General features: G+C 33.8%; 1 protein-coding gene across 9 annotated transcripts in view; it reads right to left on the bottom strand.

Annotated features, from left to right (window-relative positions):
- Vps13b (vacuolar protein sorting 13 homolog B) overlaps window positions 1–19,044 on the bottom strand; it is a 723,076-nt gene that overhangs the window by 358,641 nt on the left and 345,391 nt on the right. For 7 of the 9 annotated variants that reach the window (XM_029562764.1, XM_029562762.1, XM_029562761.1 and 4 more), the window contains exons 24-28: window positions 15,983–16,203; window positions 11,244–11,444; window positions 3,511–3,682; window positions 2,840–2,954; window positions 482–623 (exon numbers count right to left, since the gene is read on the bottom strand). In XM_029562764.1, coding sequence (XP_029418624.1) covers window positions 482–623; window positions 2,840–2,954; window positions 3,511–3,682; window positions 11,244–11,444; window positions 15,983–16,203 — 851 coding nt within the window. Of the gene's footprint in view, window positions 1–481; window positions 624–1,176; window positions 1,244–2,839; window positions 2,955–3,510; window positions 3,683–11,243; window positions 11,445–15,982; window positions 16,204–19,044 lie in introns of all 9 variants that reach the window. The other 2 variants (XR_003849285.1, XM_029562760.1) reach the window with 2 other exon arrangements.

Here is a 19,044-nt window from a genome sequence, read left to right as displayed (position 1 = left end):
AGTCTAAATTCATACTGTATTTAACCAATGACAGAAGTACAAACTTGTTCAGGTTCAAGACAGGAGCAAATACTGTACTTCCTGTTAGTTGTGAGATGATAGCTGCATAACAAAAAAAATTTTTTTTTTAAAAAGCAGTATCAGCAAGAAATAAAACAGGAATGACAAAAGCAGTACTGGTCAACTCTTGATCACTCAGCACAATTTCAATTAGAAAAGCACTGCACTTAACTCACTCTGATTTTCTACACTGACAGCAAAATTATTTTTATTTACAAAGCAATAATTAGAATATGCACAAATGACTACCAGAGTACATTAGAAACCCAATCTATGACGCAAAATGCACTGTAGTTCATTTATTAAGTAACTGACATTGAGGGAAATACAAATCAAGAGTTGACTCCATTGACAGTTCAATTCCTTCTTTGGTTTCTTGTTAAGAGGAATTCTGTAATATAATTGTAAAATGATTTCTTACAGAAGGAAAGAAGGCAGAACAATTACTGAAAGGGTCCTGCTTGCTGACGGGTCGAACCAACAAGGTGCGTCTGTTCAGCTTGTCAGTACAGGAAAGGAAGACACCTCCACATTGCCCCAAAGACCAACACTCTTCCCCAAGGCTTGAGGTGATGGACAGGTGCAAAAATGGTGAAAAGACAAAAAAAGCAATAAAAACCATAAGAAAAAAAAAAGAAAGAAAAAAAAATGCTGGACAGATTTTAATTCTGCTCAAGTTTGCACAGGCTCTGGCTTTCTTCTGAAAAACCATTGCAAATGGGGGTAAATAAAAAAATAAGAATTGGTTTCAGTATACATTTAATATTCAATTACTACTTTTAGTTTATAGCAAAGGTAATCTGGCATGAACTCACTTATGAAGGAAAACCTTCCAAAAATTCAGGATGGCAATTCATTAAAGTATAGTAATAAATATAAAACAATCCTATCTTTGCCTTTTTGATAACTTCACTTAATAGCTACAAAGGAAGATGGTTACAAAACATGAGCAGATTAAAAGAATAAGCAGTTTTAAATTTACAACATAATTTTAGAGGAAGAAATTTATTTGTTCTGAGCTCTAATTCTTATCATTATTAGTCCTATTGCATGGAAGAACAAAGCAAACAATTTGAAATAAATTTTCAAAAATCATAATTACTAAATGAATCTCACCACAGGTTTTTCTTTGCACTGTAGAAACACTCCTTCAAAATGTCCTGACTGCCAACCTTCCCCTGGCCTGGAAAACATAAGTTCACCTTATCTGTTCTCTTTAATTCCTCCAAGTTAAAAATGGACCATATATAACCATATTAACAATTCTAAACAACACTACACTGGACTAAAACTAAAACATAGATTCAACAATGCAGTCACTAGAAACATTTATATTAGCACAGCATGTCAAAAATTCTTCATAGAAGTGTTTCTCTTGATTGTAAATGATGTGGTCAATTGGTTGGTTTTTAATTTCTGTCTTCCACAAGACAAAAAGATCTATAAGTGCTTAGTATAGACCCAGCACACAATACATATTCAATATACTTTTCATTTGAATGAATAAATGATCTAAATATTTTAAATTTACACAAGCTTAATGGTAAAGCTAAGGATCAACTATAATATATAAAATGCCTATCATCAAGAAATGACTTCGGCTCTTACATTGATATATTATATGAAAAGTCATTCTCTTATAAAAACATTGTAGTGGAAAAGAAATTAAATAGATAAATATCAAAAGCTAATTGACAAATAACTGCTAATATGACAAAAATAACTGCCATAAGATTAAGATAATATTATAACAAGTTCTATTCCATAGCAAGAAAAATATCTGATATTTAATAATAACACAATTTTCAGCTATAGCAGACTTGATAACTATTGATACAATTAGTATTATGACATGGGAGAATACATAAAAACAAACAGCTTCAATGTGGGATTAAAAACTTCTTTACAGAAATAGTGTTATAGTGAATGCAATGAACCAATATATTGTACAGAAACACATTGGGCTACTATAGGTACACGATAAAAATTGAACTGACAATGTTATGAATCCATAAAAAATGGATTTGAAGGTTCTTTCTAAATAAAATCACTATAAAATTGAAAATATGATAGTATAAAGTATTTTTTAAACATACTTGAAATTTATGGCATGTTTTATTTCGAAGTAAAAATAAAACACTGGAGTTACATTATAAAGCCAAATACGAAAATGGATTCAGATTTTTATTTGGGAAATGTTAACAAGAAAATCATTTGAGGACATTGTAAAAATATCTATCTTCACTTTTTAATTAACATTATCATGAACAAATCATATTTTATATTTTCTTACTTTTAATAAACACATTACAGAAGGAACACTATGGTTCTAGGCTTATCTTAAACATTAATATGAATGATGCATAATTAAAGAAGAGTCTACAAAGTGCTAACAGATACCAGCAGTTGTTCCATCTCAGTGTAGACCGCATAGGGGATAGAAAAAATGTACAGCAACAACCAGAGATGTCAGCTGTGCTCTAGGCATGTTAGCAAATAAATAACACATGGGATACATTGTACAAGAGTAGTACAAAAGTAGTATCTCATTTTATATGGTAATGTAGATATTTATGGAGAGATAGATGGATTGTTATAAAATTTTATTAGACACAAGTGGAAGAGTACTAAGAAAACAAATTCATCCATTAAAAATTCTCTCCAAGAGCAGCATAATAATTTATAAAATTTCACTACCTAAACTAAAATAGAAAAATTCTTCTGGTGATTTTGCTGAAAGAAAATGTAGCTTTTCCTGTATTTACTACTCATTATTTACCTGCTTTGATAGTGGTCGATATTGAAACTCTCTACCTTACATTTCACTTTGGTATACACGTCCTGCACATCTATAGATGCACTGAGATCTTCTAGCTCACTGACCATACAAATCTCTGCAAAAATTAACAAGTATTATTATCAGGAGAGTCCTGATAATCAACATCACAACTTTCTATTTTACATTTCACATTGGCAAACACATCCTCACCATCTAAAGAGTAACACAAATTTTTGCAATTATATGCAAAATTAATGTCAGTAAAGGCTTTAATATTAAGAGAGAGCATATATCTATTTCAAAATAGGAAAATCTACAGTTATTGTTTGAAAGGCTCAATCTGCTATCAGCCAAGGATCTATCTCCAGAGTGATAATGATACATCATATAGGTATGTCCAAGTGGGAGGCCTGTCCAGGCAGAAGGCCTCTCATACCTTTTGGGATTAATTCCAGTATCAGCAAGCAAAACTAGCCATTACAAAGTCAAAGAAAATACATATATACAAGCTTTCAATATTGAAGATATTCAAAATATTAGCATTAATAATAAAAACACTAAGTTCGAATTAAATTATAAATGGAATAATGGTCAAAATTAAGTCTAATATTTCTTTAAAAACAGTGATTAATTTTTTATCTTTACAATAGAGACAAAAAATACTCCTGTACCTGTGCCTTTGTTTTCAAGATCTGGAGCAAAGAGTTTTATAGTAACTTTAGGGAGCACCCACTGCATCCAGAGACTAACACGTCCACTGGATCCACCAATGTTACTAGTAGTCTGTTCCAAGGTAACAGAATCCGAGAATGGTGAATCATCACCTGCTTGCATAGAATCTCCCTGAGAAGAGGAAAAACAAAACAAAGAAAACTTTGATATCCAAACAAAAATACACAAAAAAACCTTAAAATTCAAAATTATATTACTTGTAACTTGTCTACAATCTATATTCTAATCATATAAATGAGAATGCTAACATACAACCCTAAGCATCATAAATAAATACTACTCAAGCAGTTTATGTAGCTATGAAGCAGGTTCATGACATTCCAGTTTTCTCTAAAAGTATAAGAACATATTAGGGCCATTACTTCCTTCTAGAGCCAGGATCTACAAACCATTGTCAGGAGTCAAAGCCACACGTCTTGGAAAATAAAGTTCTACAGGATCACAGTCATATCCACTATTTACTATCTATTGCTGTTTTTTAGTGGAGTTGATCAGTTGCTATGGAGAAGATGAGGTCTACAAGGCTTAAGGTATTTACCATCAATCACTCTACAGAAAAAAATATGTTTCATATAGAGTATTTATGAGCAAATCTAGAATAAGCATAGCAAAGTTGATTTGTATTTTAAAAATCAAGAAAACATTTATCTTGTCTTAATTTTGTAGATTAGACTAGATTTCATATGTTTTACATGGCTGAAATCTATAGGAAGAAACTATGAGCTTACTCATTTTTTAAGTATATACTGAACTTTAATTATATGTAGGATCCTAAATTTAGAGGCAGCAAACTTGCTATGAAAAGTTTGGTAGTTCTTGTTGTTCTGGTTTTCAATAGTTTTTAGCAGCCCAGAGTAAAATAAATACCTGTTTGAAGTTACAGCGGACTTGAATAGTTTCAGTTTTAAATGCAGTTAAAGATACTGCTAGAGATGGTAACCCTTCATGGATGTGTCCATTTTGTTCATTTAAAACCTGGCTAGAAAACTTGGGCACCTAAAACCATAAATTTTAATAACAGAGAAAATACAATATAACATGCTTATTTAAAAGTGAATTTATATAATTCAAAAATATGTTATATATATGTGTGTGTATACACACACATATATCTGTATCCTCTTAATTAGTTTAGTCTACTAGGCAGTATGATATATAATGTTCAGGACTTCACACACCACACATGTAACTTTATGTAACAATTTCACTTTTCAGTCTATTTCATGTCCACAAATATGAATGAAAGTGTTTATACTCAGTGAAGATTTTGTAAGTAGAGGTTTAGTTATCATCACCAAGCTGAACCAATGCTAAAAATATTGTACTTGTACATTTTGGTTTTGAATTTTGTCATCACTCCAACTTGATACACATTTTCAATTACATACATCCTCCATCTCTAATAGTTCCCTATTACTTTGAATGTCTCAAACAAAATGTTTATTTCCTGTGTTAAGTAGTCAGGATCGATAGTAAAGAGCCAGAATGAAATATTTCTTAAAAGTTTTGAGAAGATAGGTTACAGTGGTCAGCTTGCTGTTTTCTACTGACAGTTTCTCAGAGCAGATGCCACTATCTCTAGGTCAATCATATCTAAAAGCAAAAAAATAATTAAACCCCCATATAAAATGAACCTGAAACTCTATACTCTCTGTACCACAGACATGCCATCCTGACAAGATTACTATTCAGTTCCTATAAAAGTTGCTACCTTGGCCTCAGTGCTTTAGAGATTACTATACCTTTCAATCAAAAGATTATTTCTCTGAATCCCCAGAAGGAAATACGATCAAATAGGGAAGACTTTCACAGAAAGGTAGCTGTGTGCTTACTGCAGGAGAGCTTTGGTACCAAGCATAGGAAAGAACTAGTGTCCTGGGATTACCTGGATAGAAAATTAGAGTTAAATCTAACTTGAAAAGAATATACTCACCCCTTGAACCAGCACCAAACAAATCAAAAGCTCTCTGTTAGTAGTCATATATTTTCCAGAATAGTCTCTAAGTCCAACATAAATGAAATGTCTACAACTAGAGGTTATAAAAATTATAATTTTGTTAGCTATCTAACAAAACATCTAATAAATGAAAAGCATAAATTACTTCCAACAGGGATGCTTTTCCCAAAGTCAATAAAAGACACACTAATGTGGCTCATTGTGCCTTTTATGGAGAGGTTCTTAGAAGCATTCTTAAATTAAACCCAGTAAGACATCATATCTCATGAATGAAAGACTACAGAAAATGGCATTTCAGATCTACCAGTACTGAGTATTCTTTCTAAGGACACTAAGAAAAACGTAGCTTCCAATTTAGGAAGCACTTCTGAGGAAAAGTTGTAGTCCAATTCGTTGTGCAGTTTCAAATTTCATTTCGGATTTATAAGATTTTCTGTTTTACTGTTAAACATGCTTGGGTATTTCCTTCTCCCTTTCCAAGCCTATAGTGAGAACTGTACCAGAAATGATGATGCTGAACCACTTTTCCAAACTTCTGTAGCAGAAGTTTAAAATAAAAAGTTCAATTCTTTGACCATTTCATGGCAAACTAACTGAGTACTGAATTTATTTTCCTAAGCAAATTTATCTTCAACCATCTGGAAGAACAAATATTTCGGTCCTTTATCCTGGGCCTGATTCTGAGCTTAGGGAAGATCAAAGTTGGCTACACTGCTACTCTTTCTTATCAAAATAACTCCAGCATTCTTGTTCCATCACAAAAATCTCCCAAAGGACTGAACACTTCCACTGTGGTTTGTATTTAAGTCAACAGTGACAAGTCGCCTGCTGGGGTCTCCTATACCTTTGCTCTTACAGTTTCAATGAAAGGGAGAGGCGGGGAGAGAGAGAGAGAGAGAGAAAGATTAACTGCTTTTAAGCACAGTATTTACTTAAGTGAAACTTCTATTTCCCACTCTACCGTGACCCAAATTGAAACACTATCAACATGTCAGCACAAAAAATATCACCCACAGTTTAAAGTATGAATCACCTGGTGATTATATAAATACTCTTACCTAATACAAACAATTTTTAAAATATGTTTGTCAACACTAAATTCATTTCTAGTAAATTCCTTATATTCAAAGCACTAAAATAAGTTTTGATCTAAAGAAGCAAATAAGAAACAAATTACTTTAAATAGTAAATGTTTATATTTATTGTGTTTAAAATGATTAAAGATATAAAAACCAAACAAAAAATAAAAACTTGTATACACAGATATCTCATTATGAAAAGATTATAGTGATTTAATAAACATGTACATACATCTCTTTGCTATGCACTAGGACAAATGAGATTTAAATTAGTCATTATGAGTTGATAATCCAAAATACTCCAACATCATATGTTTAAGAACAATATATTTAGAATCTACTCTGTACTGTTTAAGATAAAGTGGGATTATCTTCTAATGATAAAGATAATGAGTGACAGATGTTGAAAGATAGCCTGTATACTACATCCAATGTGAAACTGTAATAATATAATCATTATCTAATAGCATCACTTCTGAGTCAATGAAAACTGTTCCTCTAAGGTAATTTTATTTCTCATCTATACTATTTAACATAATGCTGTTTCAGATGACAAACTAGCACAAAAATATAACTAATATGGACACAGAAAACATAAGCCAATTTTAAGTATGTGTTTTGCTCTTTGTACAGAATTTCATGAGGATTAAAATAATGTGACAAAATTTCCTTCACAATATAGATAATTAACAAAAATTAAAATTATGTTTAACTTCACAATACTGCCTGTTTCTTAACTGAATGGAAAAATCAATGCGCCTTAATATCAAAAGTCCTAGTCAGAGTAATTAGGTAACAAAAATAAAAGTCATCGAAATTAGAAAAGAATCAAAATTATCTCTTTTTGCAGAGAACACGATTTTGCATGTAGAAAACTCTGGATTCCATAAAGCAAAATTTTCAAAACAAATGAATGGTGATAAGGTGCATGGCACCAAATAAATAATAATTCATTGTGTTTCTATGTACTGCCAGTGCAAGTAAAAGATACTTGATTGGCTCTCTTCTTTCTCTTCCTCTTACCCTTCAATCTCCTTCAAGCTAGAAGAAAAAGGGCTGATGAAACCAAGTGAACTAGAAATGCCTAAAGGGAGAATTATTAAGCTGAGAAAAAGAAGAAAAAAAGACTTGAAAATATAGAGAAAAAAATACAGAGCTAACTCAGCTAACTAGTATGCTGAGAAACCATGCAGTGTATCACAGCAAGGTGGGCAGTGAGTCCTCTTGGTATGAGGGGGTTTTGGGGAAGGAGCCTGGGCTGTACACTGATTCGAGAGAGTTGGATTACCACTCGTCACTCCACACACTGAAATCACATGCCATGACATAGAAAAGTTAGGAAGTACTACCATTACTAACCAGAGCATATTACTGTATGTTAGGTCTGTGTCCAAGCAGTTCTGATGCTTACATGCAATCTAAAGTCTTGTGGTAGTCCATAGACACATGGACAGTGAGGACTAAGAAGCAAAGGACCGCTAGAACTGTCCTGGAATGTCATGTTCAAAGTAACATAAAAGCATTTGACCAGATTCAAATGTTTATATATTCTCCCATGATGCAGACTCTCTGTAGTCCCAAGCATTCAGTAGTTTCTTCAATGAGAGAACAAACTTTTATTTCTATTGAGTAGGCTACATATTTAAATATATAGGCAAATCCATCAAACACAAAAATAATTGTTACACATGAATTCAAAGGATCACAATAATGAGGTCTATCATGTAAGAACCAAGACAAAAGGAACAAAAATTAGAAAGGCCACGAAGCACATTGCTAGTAGCAGTATAAACAAAAGGAAATGAGTAATGAAAGCTTGGCCCCAAGTTTGAATTTTGGTTGCATTAAGCAGGCATAGGTTGAGTTGCAGTTGGGGCACTCTTACACACTGGGGAAAACAATTGCCATATTTTTATGTCATTGTTTACTACTGAATTCCCAAGGAGAAAAATTTAAATTCAAGTATATTCATAGCTGACTGCCACCCCCACAAAAAATACTTTGAGAGGAAAAAGAAAAATTTAAACATATATAAAATCTTTGGTTGAGTTTACAGTGCCACCCATGAGCTCAGTCTCATTGAGAGGGCTTTAAGTCCAATTAGACAGCTGCTGATTGCTCCCCAGATGACAGTGCCACTACTACACCAACAGAGGTAGTTTGCTGTGCTGGTCATTGTGGCTATTAGGCTTTAGAGCTGGATTGGACAGTTCATTGTTTTCCTCTCTTGGTAGGTTATATATTATCAGCTAGAATTATGACAGTCAAACTTCGGGTAGGAGGCCTCTCCGGGTCAGTTCCCACTTCATTGCTCGAAGTCCTGTCCAAAGCATGTCCTCTTTTCAGCAGTAGGGTCTTATCTATTAGTTCTTGGAGATAACCAAGAGCTTTGGCAACAGCCTGTGTTATTTTGAGAGTCTCTTGGACCACTCTCACCAACCACTCAAGGGGCGGTCTCTTCTGTCTGGCACTGTGTTCCTTGTCAAACAGCCCCCAGGTATACATATGCACTAATGTTGAGACCCTAAATGTGCATTTCTCAGGGGATTTTGGGGGCATCACATTTCCCAAGATTCATTCACCTTTACTCTTTTTCTTCCCATCCACTATGACTTTATCTGAGTTTCCTACCCTTACAATAATTTTTAATTTAATTTTTTGAGATGGGATCTCACTATGTAGTCTTGACTAGCCTGGAATTCACTATGTAGGCCAGGCTAGCCTCAAATTAACAGAGGTTCAAGTGCCTCTGCTGGGATTAAAGGTGTAAGCCACTATGGCCAGCCCTTTGCAATGATTTTTAAAAGTCTCTTAAAAGTACATTTTCATAAGAGGAAGTCATGCTGACTCTGATATCCTTGTGAACACTGGACTCAGCAAGCAACTGTTAGATGAAATACACTCTTCCCTACCACTGAAATGTCTCTAGATTTAACTGCATTTATCAATTTCACTGTAACTATCCTTACCTGGTAACCTATTACTTTTTGATTATCAAATTTCACAAACTACATTATTTTATAGATTCTAAATATATAGACTATAAAAATGAGTATTCAGTTAAATAAACTTGGAAACTGCTGTACTGAATAAAGTAGTTTACTCCAAAAATTAAAGTTTTTGAAGCCAATAGCACTAAAGTTCTCTAAGATAGAATTCACTGCTTTTATTCTATAAGATATCCTATATCAACTCCAGAAGGTCTCATGAGATCCAGGCTTTCTACTTCTTCTTTGTTTGGAAAAAAAAAAAAAGAGAGAGAGAAAGAAATCTCATCACTTTAAGTCACTGCTTCCAAAGATTTAGAAGAGAGCAGCTATTCGTGCAGGGGTTAAATAAATCTATTCCAACTGTTTACAAGCCTGAGGGCAGTGAAGTCTGCCCTTTGGAGTTTGTTTGCTTTGACTGATACGCAAAAAAAAAAAAAAAAGTTACATGCCCCTTACTATGTTTTCTCATTCTATATTTTGTCAATAGCTTTATTTCTAGAGTAACTACCTTGTCTACAAAGAAACAAAACTATAACATCTACCTCCATCTACTATAGAACAGTAGTTCTCAGCAGGAAAGTTTAGCAGTCTGTGGGGTGGGGTTCTGGAAATGAAGGAGAATGTTTTGGGTTGATTCAAATATTTGTGGCTCTCCTGACATTTAAAGGTAAGGAGTCAGAGACTCAACAGGTCCTATGGTAAATATGGCAGTCTTGTACAATGAAGATGGTCTCGCAGACAAATCACATGTTAAAAATCATGTTGATAAAAATACTTGGGCAAAAATAGCTATTTCAAATCTAAATACTTTCCTACACTTACTTAAGAATTAAACTCTAAGATTTCCAGAAATGCAACAATTGACATAACATTTGACATAAAAGACTGAATTATGCTTTGTCCAAAATTGGATCAAAAGATTGTCACTTCAGAAAATCATGGTTATCAATGTCATTTGCAGTATTTAATACAGGCTTATGCAAGTCTAACTGTAGCCTTTACATGATGAATAATGAGCAAGTTTCTCTCTAAATTACATGTATATGACTACTTGACTACATATTCTAATTCAGTCAAGCCAAAGCATTCATAATAGTACATATTATTGTATCTTAAATTATATTCCTTTATATTTCATTAGTTTTAATATTATGTGTATATATAAGTTCTATCACATCTTTTTCAATTCATTTTCATAGTATATCTTTTATTGCATTTCAGGATAGTAAAGAGACCATTATAACATGTTTATTATATAAAAGGGACACTGGCATTCCATCTGACATTAGGGTGCTAAAATGAAAGAAGAGGATTTTTATGACTGAGGAAAAGAAGAGGACACTGAGAATGTCAGGGTTCAAAATTTCTAAGCTGAAGACAATAATTTATATCTAGGTTTAAAAGGGGGCCCTGTACACAGAGATATCTAGAAAAGCTGAAGCCTCTGTCTCATTACTTCTAAGTTTCTATTCTGTACCCAAACCCTGCACGGTCCTGAACTACCTTGGAATCAACTGAAAGTGGTAAAAATACATGAAGTTCAAAACAACACAACACAGGAACCTTCTGCATCTGTCAGCCTCCACCATGATGAGGTCACAGAGAACTCTGTTTGGTACTTTACCTTTCATTTCAGAAACATTTACCTCAGTGGTAGTTCCAATATCAGCAGATGGGCTGCATGTGCTGGTGTCTGGAAGAGCTGTGCCTACACTGCTACGAACTGGAGAACCAGGGACAGGCCCTGCCGTATCTGGATAGACTGACGATGGACTGAGAGTGCCTCTCTTCTGAATCTTATTCCAGACCTTACTCATAGTATCAGCTAGTTCATAAAGGAGCTGAACCTGAGCATAAAGGAGAAGAAACAGGGTTTCAACTTGTATTCACAACACTCATATGTTAGATGTGAGAAAATCAACTAGTCCAATAAAATTAAGAATCTAGAAGAATCTAAAACCCAAATATCTAGTAATACATCACTCTTTATGATTTACTAACACAGGACTCCAACTCACACTGCTATTTTATAACCAATCAAGCCTTTCAGCGAATTAAAACCAGGATAATCAGCAGAGCTTATAAAGTAAAAGAAGAGTCCCTTTAAAATATGAATAACTGACTAAATACAAACGTCTCTTAAACAGAGAACTGTATCAAAATTACAAAGCAAATGCAGGTCCTGGAAAATGTAATTATTTTGTGTGATACGAAATGACTATTACCCTTCTTTCCAAATAATTTCCAAATCTAAATGTTCTCTTTTTCTGAGGTAAAAATCTGAAACTGAATTTTCTGCTTGGCAAAATAAATTAAAAGGAATGATATATCATAAAAGGAAAATATTACATTATAAAAGACTTCTAGAGATAGAAAACATGCCCAACCTTCTCCCCAGGGACATGTCATTCCAATATTCAAAGAAAAAAACTGTTTAACTTACACATTGTTTGACTGAGTTCTAAGATATTTATACAAGATTTCATAAATAAGCATTAATCATGGAATTTGTATGACAACATATTGCCATATATTGCATAAAACAAGCCCAGGGAAAAATGCAAACACAATATATAAGCAAAGCCACAGCTGGATACCATATTCTTGCCATTTAAAAAAGTAAAATTCTCATATTTATAAAAAGTTTCAGCCCCAGGACACATCCAGATGATGAAGCTAGCTTCTCATGTGGGCAGAACAGATGCATAAAAACAGTTGTCAATCCTTACTTGATGCAAAACAGTACTTCGGCATACAGTCTTCTACAATTTTTTGTGTAATGAAGTTTCCACAAATCTCAAGTAATGGATATTTCTTGTTTTAAAATGATCTAATGACTACAGCTCTTACAAAAAAACTTCTTAGAAGAAATGTAATTCACATTTTCTCTTTCATAATGAATTAAATTTATTTCTTAAAAGGAACAATTTTATTTCAACCCAAACACCTAAAGATCATTTTTCTTTTTCGTAAATAAATAAGAGAAACAGTGTTTTTATTGTCATGACTTCTAATTCCTTTAGCTGTTACCATTTTTAAAAAGTCAACAAGTATATATATTTAAAGTGCCAAGCAAACAATGACATATAAATCTCAAATATAATATTATTTTCAAAGAAGAAAATGCTAATGCAGAACTCGGACTACTCGAAAATAAAGGAAATATTTTGAGGGTAAATGATCAATTTTCAACCTTCAAGTTCTACTGAAATACTCTGAGAATTACAACCACAATGAACTACCATTGCCCACCTATTAGAATGTATAAAATTAAAAAGCTTAATCGTTCTAAATATTAGCACAGATAGGGAGTGACTAAAACTCTCATTATCTGCTGGTGAGATTGTAAAATTTAAGTATACTTTAATAGTTTTGAAAAGGTTTATATCTATCATATTATCCAGCCATTCTATTTCTGAGTGTTTCTCCCCACCCACAAAATGAAAGCCGATGTCTGTAAAAAGACAGGAACACAAATATTTATAGCAGATTTATCTATATTAGCTCAAAACTTGAAAAATCCCAAATACTTACTAACAAGCACTGAACAAAATGAAGTATAACCATATGGCTGAATGTTAATTAGCAATAAAAAGAAAGAGAACTGATACATGTAAAATTGAGTGGGGGGTGTGCTATGGGAGGGTGCAGTGGAGATGTGGGTATAAAGATGATTAAGATTGTTTGAGCTGTTCTGTATGAAATACACAAAAAAATTCAATTAAAAAATGTGAAAAAATGAACTAATCTCAAATTAATTATGCAGAATGAAAGAAACCAGGCAAAAATAACAACTGCAAAATTTCAGTTATACAGAATTATAAAAACAAAAATTTGCTATTATAGAATCAATGGTCACCTGATGGAGAGGAAAGGAAACAGGACATCAAAGGAGTATAAACAACTTTTGAAGATTTGGGTTTTATTCATTACATAGTTTGTAGGATGGTTTCATGGGTGCAGGCATGTCAATTTTCAAACTACATAATTTAAACATGGAGTTTATTGCATATTAAGTACACTTCAATAAAGTTGATTAAAGGATAACTGAAGAAATACTGTGAAGCACCTTTATATGGATCAGGGATGAAGGTAGTGGAATATCAACAGCGATTTGAGCATGAACAGACCAAATACTAATTTAGAATTGGGAAATGGAGAAAATAATTAGTATATGAATGGAGAAAAGATGAAAACTTTCTAAGGTCTAGAACAAGAAAAGGATGCCTCTTTTTACCACTTATATTTAACAGCTATTCACTCGCCAAGCTATACAAGGACCAAAGAAGCCAGATGAGAGAAAATAATGCCTGGTTCCATTACAAAAAAAAAAAACAAAAAAAAAAGAAAAAAAAAAAAAAAAAAAACAAGAAAAGATGCATAATCAAAGAAAAGAAGGGAAGAGTTGAGGCTGGAGAAGTGGCTCTGTGGTTAAAAGCACTTGATGCTTTTGCAGAGGACCTGGTTTCAGCTCCCAGCACTGACACAGAGGCTTATGCCTGTATGTTAATCCCAATTCCTGGGGATCTAGCACCCTTTTCTGGTCCCCATGAGCACCAGGCAAGCAGTGGTGCACATAGAAAAATCAGGTAAACACTCATACACACAAAACAAACAAACAAACAAATAAACAAGAAAAAAAGTTGCCCAAATCACCTATTCTCCAACTCTGAGGAAAAAGGAGATGGCCACTTCCTAATTAGAGATGGAAGAAGGAATTAATCCCAGGCATTGTCACCTGAAACAGTATCAGACTTTTACTTCTGGAAACACTGTAAACCAATCATTACCACTTTTGTATATGGTATTTTATTTATTATACTGGATATTTGTTACAGTGATGGAAAGCTGGGGAACAGATGCAAAGAAATTTAATCTCTTCCTTCATATTCTACATTGTAGAGTTTATAGAACCAGGAAACATAAACTAGGTGGCTAAAACAACAGAAATGTATTGTCTTACAGTTCCAGAGGAATCAAGACAGCAGCAGTGTCATCTACCATCTGAGACTCAGAGTGGACACACTCATTGTCTTCCTAGGTCCTGGTGGTGGCTAGAAATCCTTGGTGTTCACTGGTCCTTAGCTGCAACATTTCAATTTCTACTTCACAAAGGCATGGCACTCACCCTTTGGGCCTTCATGTTATTTCCTTTTTATTGGTGTGCATTCTAATGACTTCATTTTGGCTTGATTACCTTTCTCAAAACCACATTCTGAGATAGAGAAGGATAGGCAGGATATCAACCTGTCTTTTTTTCACAAGAATACAACTCAACCTCAGTAGTTTATCTCATTTTTGGAAACTTTTTAAACCAGACATTAGCAGAAGGAATCTAAGAGATGGTATGTACTTATATAGTTGTTCTCTTCTATAGCACTATGAAACCAAATTATACAACACAAAATAGATAGGAGCAGTGAGAGCACTGGCAAGATGGCTCAGTGGGTAAAGGGATTATCACCAAGATGGAAAACCCCAGTTCCATTCCCAGGACCTATGCAGTAGAAGGAAATAATCAACTCCTGCAAGTTGTCCTCTGACCTCCACGATCATGCTGTGGCATGCATATACTAGCCCTTGTTCTCCAAATAAATAAATACATTTTTAAAAAAGCAAAAGGAAGAAGAGAGTTTGATGGTATTGGAAAGGAAACTCTCCAATATGGAATGACATTAGAACTTCCTTTATAAAAATACAGTTTAAAAATTGGCTAATAACTAGTAAGGCTGGAATGAACAGAATTGTGAATATTGACCAATCAGATCCAATAATATGTTCAAAGTAATTTTAAAAATTAACATTAAATAATATTCAAGATTGACTGTCGATGTGGAAAATGTAATACAGTGTAACTGGGACTGAAAATATAAATACTTAAATTTTAGGTAAATAACAATTTATACAAACCCAGATGATCTGAATTTGCAGTAAAATTATAAAACAGAATATAACATGATTGGCATATTACAGTTGAACTATTATGGGAGTAACAATACCTTTTTTATAGTAAACAGTGATATGGTCTTTTGCTTTAAGATATGGCAAGATGACTAAAGAGGTTGTGAGACTCTCATTAAAAATTATACTTAATCATTTCAGTTAGACCCTCAAGTCCAATCTTAAAATAGTTCTTCAGAGTTTCAAAACATTGGATCTACAACTGATTTTATTAAACCAGCAAAAAGATGAATTTAGGCTATCATCAATATATTTTCAGAGAGTTTTCAGTATAATACTTCAAAACAATTCTTAATTTAATCATTGCAATTTTGGTGGTCAGTTTAAAAGAAAAAAAAAGGGTGGCATTTAATAGAACAAAAATCTTTTAAAATGAAAGACAATATTTTAGCCCACTTAACTTGCCCAAAGGAAATGTACCAACCTGGGGGTTAGAGCATTTTATCTCTAATGACTCTAGGTCAACATGGAGACAGACAACAAATGAATGCCTCACATCAGGTCCCATAGGAAGTAGCTTTTGAGATGTGACAGCTAGAGTAGAGGTACAGCCCATAGGTTCCACTAGGGAAAGTGTCCGTTGTTTTCCAAGAAGGGTATATATGCTGAAATGATGCAAGCTGATGGTCCAAGGAAAAGCATCACCTGTAAGAGGACAAAAAGCAGAAGGGAGACAAACACACACAAAAATGCAATTAGTTGTCACCAATAGCAAATAATCTATTGTATATATCTGAAATCTGAAACAATACTGCATCTATAAAGTAAGGGTGGTATTTCAGAGAGCAAAGTGCTACATAATTTACACGCTACTTGATATTACAATATTTGTGATAACTACAATACTTCCATGCCCTTAATTATGAACATTATAATATACAAACAAAAATTAAATAAAAAAATAAAAATGTGACATTCTTTAATTGTTCAGGATTATAGGGGTTATCCTGGGGTTTTTTTGTTTATTTGTTTGCTTATTTCCATATGAAATTTGAGATTTTTTTCAATTTCTGTGAAAAATTGTGTTGGAATTGTAATGGGTATTGTACTGAATTTGTAGACTGCTTCTGGTAGGAGGCCAGGGTTTGGGGGAGGGAGAGAAAGGTTTTGTGGAAGGGAAGGTAGAATGCAGTAATATGAAGAGGGAAAGGAGAACATTAGATGAGGTAGGGCTAAACAGCGCGGGGAATGGGAGGGCAGGGCAGAGAAGGGAGTATAGGGAGGGACAGGCAACACTAAAAAGCCATATGGAAACCTTCCACCATAGAAGCTTCTTAAAGTGTATCAATATACATCATAAAAAGAGATTAAAAGAGTTATCCTGTAACAGGGGTATACATCATAAGCTAATGGAAAAAAGAAACCTCAATGCCAGGAATGGAATCCATGTCAAGAAGTTGTTGACCAGGGTCCCACTGGCCCTAAACAATAATGGCCATTGCCCCTGCTCTTGATTACCAGAACTGGATGATGAGACCCTATGCTGACGATACTACATCATAAGCTATAGAACAAACAAGGAGAAATCAAGCTCGTACAGACTTCAGACCATCACCTCCACGGGCTAGCATTGACAGTACTGGAAGTTGTTATGCATGCTTCCAGAAGAGAAAGCAAAACAAAACAAACAACAACAACAAAAAAAAAAACACTCTTAATTGGATTTAATAGCTACCACTACCTGACAATGATATCAGGCTTTGAAACCTATGGCAATACAGGTCACAGGACAAAAAGGGAAACCTAATCATAGTTGTCTACTAAATGGTTATTGTATTTGAATGTTAATGACTTATTTGTTATACCCATAGATTAATGCACCTCACAATTCTCACTAGAGAAGTTTCCTTATGCAAAAGATGGTGATTAACACAGAATCCCACAACTGGCCAATGTGCAAAGAACAAGAGTCTACAGAGTGCTTATCCCTGAGTAGAACACCTACATCAAACTGCTACATCCAAAGGTTCAGAGACCATAGTGGAATAAGAGGTGAAAAAAATGTAAGAGCCAGACATGATAGAGGACCACAAAAAACAGCTTACCAGACAGCTGGTCAGTTACTCATATGAACTCACAAGCAACGGTGACAGAACGCACAACTCCCATGCAAGCTTATATCAGAAAAAATTCCAGCATAACATGAGGAAGGGGGTAAGAAGCTCCAATCCCGCCAAAGGAAATTTTGACAAAAGATGGCTGCTGGGAGGGGCACAGTCTATTTCAAGCATGGGATTCTTGGTATGTTAACCAGGCTCCAGAGAATGAACCGACACTGAAGGACACTTGGAGACACAAGTTAGATACTAAAGGCCAGAAGTCTTATTATATATATTATATATATAATATATATAGACATTTATACATTATATATATGTACATTAAATTTGGTGTGGAGCAATAAGGGAGGTGTGGATAGGGGAGGGGATCTAAATATCATCAAATTTAATTGTATGAAAAAAATTAAACACACACAAAACATCAAGAACCCACCCTGCTCAAAATGGATCATATTAACAAAGTATAGTGATTTTGTATGGACAGGAGACCACCACAGATTGGCCTGTGAAATTAGAGGGAAAAATAATACCTATGGAGTGCTGGGCAATATGTATCAGAATTATGTGGGATGCCTACTTAATGGACATTCCACTAAAAATGGTCATTTCTAGGTTCTACTTCATTCACATGCACTTTATCTGAAGCTCTGCTGGTAACACTCAGAGGCATTTTAACATATTCCAGGAACGGTTTTTAAAGCATATGAGTTATATTTTGAAGAACATATGCTTGATAATGAATTAGCTCCCCAAAAGTTAATTTTTAAACTTTTATTTATTATGATTTTGAAATTTTTAGAATAGTTTTATTATTCCAGAGAGACAATTTTAACACATTTTTCCAGAAATAATTTGAAGCAGGTTACATACAAATATATATACAATGAAGACGGGGTGATAGGAATAAGGAAATCAAAGATCAAAGGATTTGCCAACATGGGGTCAACTTTGGTGGGAAAATGAAGGTATCCTTTAGCTCTGTTTTTTTTTTTTTGTTGTTGTTTGTTTTGTTTTTGGAAAAATCCTAATGAGTTTAATGGGCTTGCTAACAGAGCATAGGGTGGGGTTTATATACAGAAGAGTGTTTATTTATGTGTATGAGTGTTTTGCCTGCATGTATGTACATGTACAAATGTCATGCAATGCCCATGGATGAAGAAGAGGGTATAGGATCCCCAGAAACCGGAGATATGGACGGATGTTAACCATCACGTAGATGCTGGGATTTGAACACAGGTCTTCTGCAAGAATATCCAGTACTCTTAATTATTGAGCCATCTCTCCAGCCTCCAAAATTTAAGGATTGAAAGAAAAAAATACATTTCCTTAAAAAAAAATTGATGTCATGTTCAAGAATTTATCAGTAAAAATATATTTAAAAATCTGAGACTTTTAACTATAGGTAAAGTACTCTATGAAATTATTC

Source organism: Nannospalax galili, unplaced genomic scaffold, assembly GCF_000622305.1.
Source record: "Nannospalax galili isolate Female #2095 unplaced genomic scaffold, S.galili_v1.0 scaffold334, whole genome shotgun sequence".
Taxonomy (NCBI): Eukaryota; Metazoa; Chordata; class Mammalia; order Rodentia; family Spalacidae; genus Nannospalax; species Nannospalax galili.
This window is presented reverse-complemented; position numbering and strand designations above follow the sequence as displayed.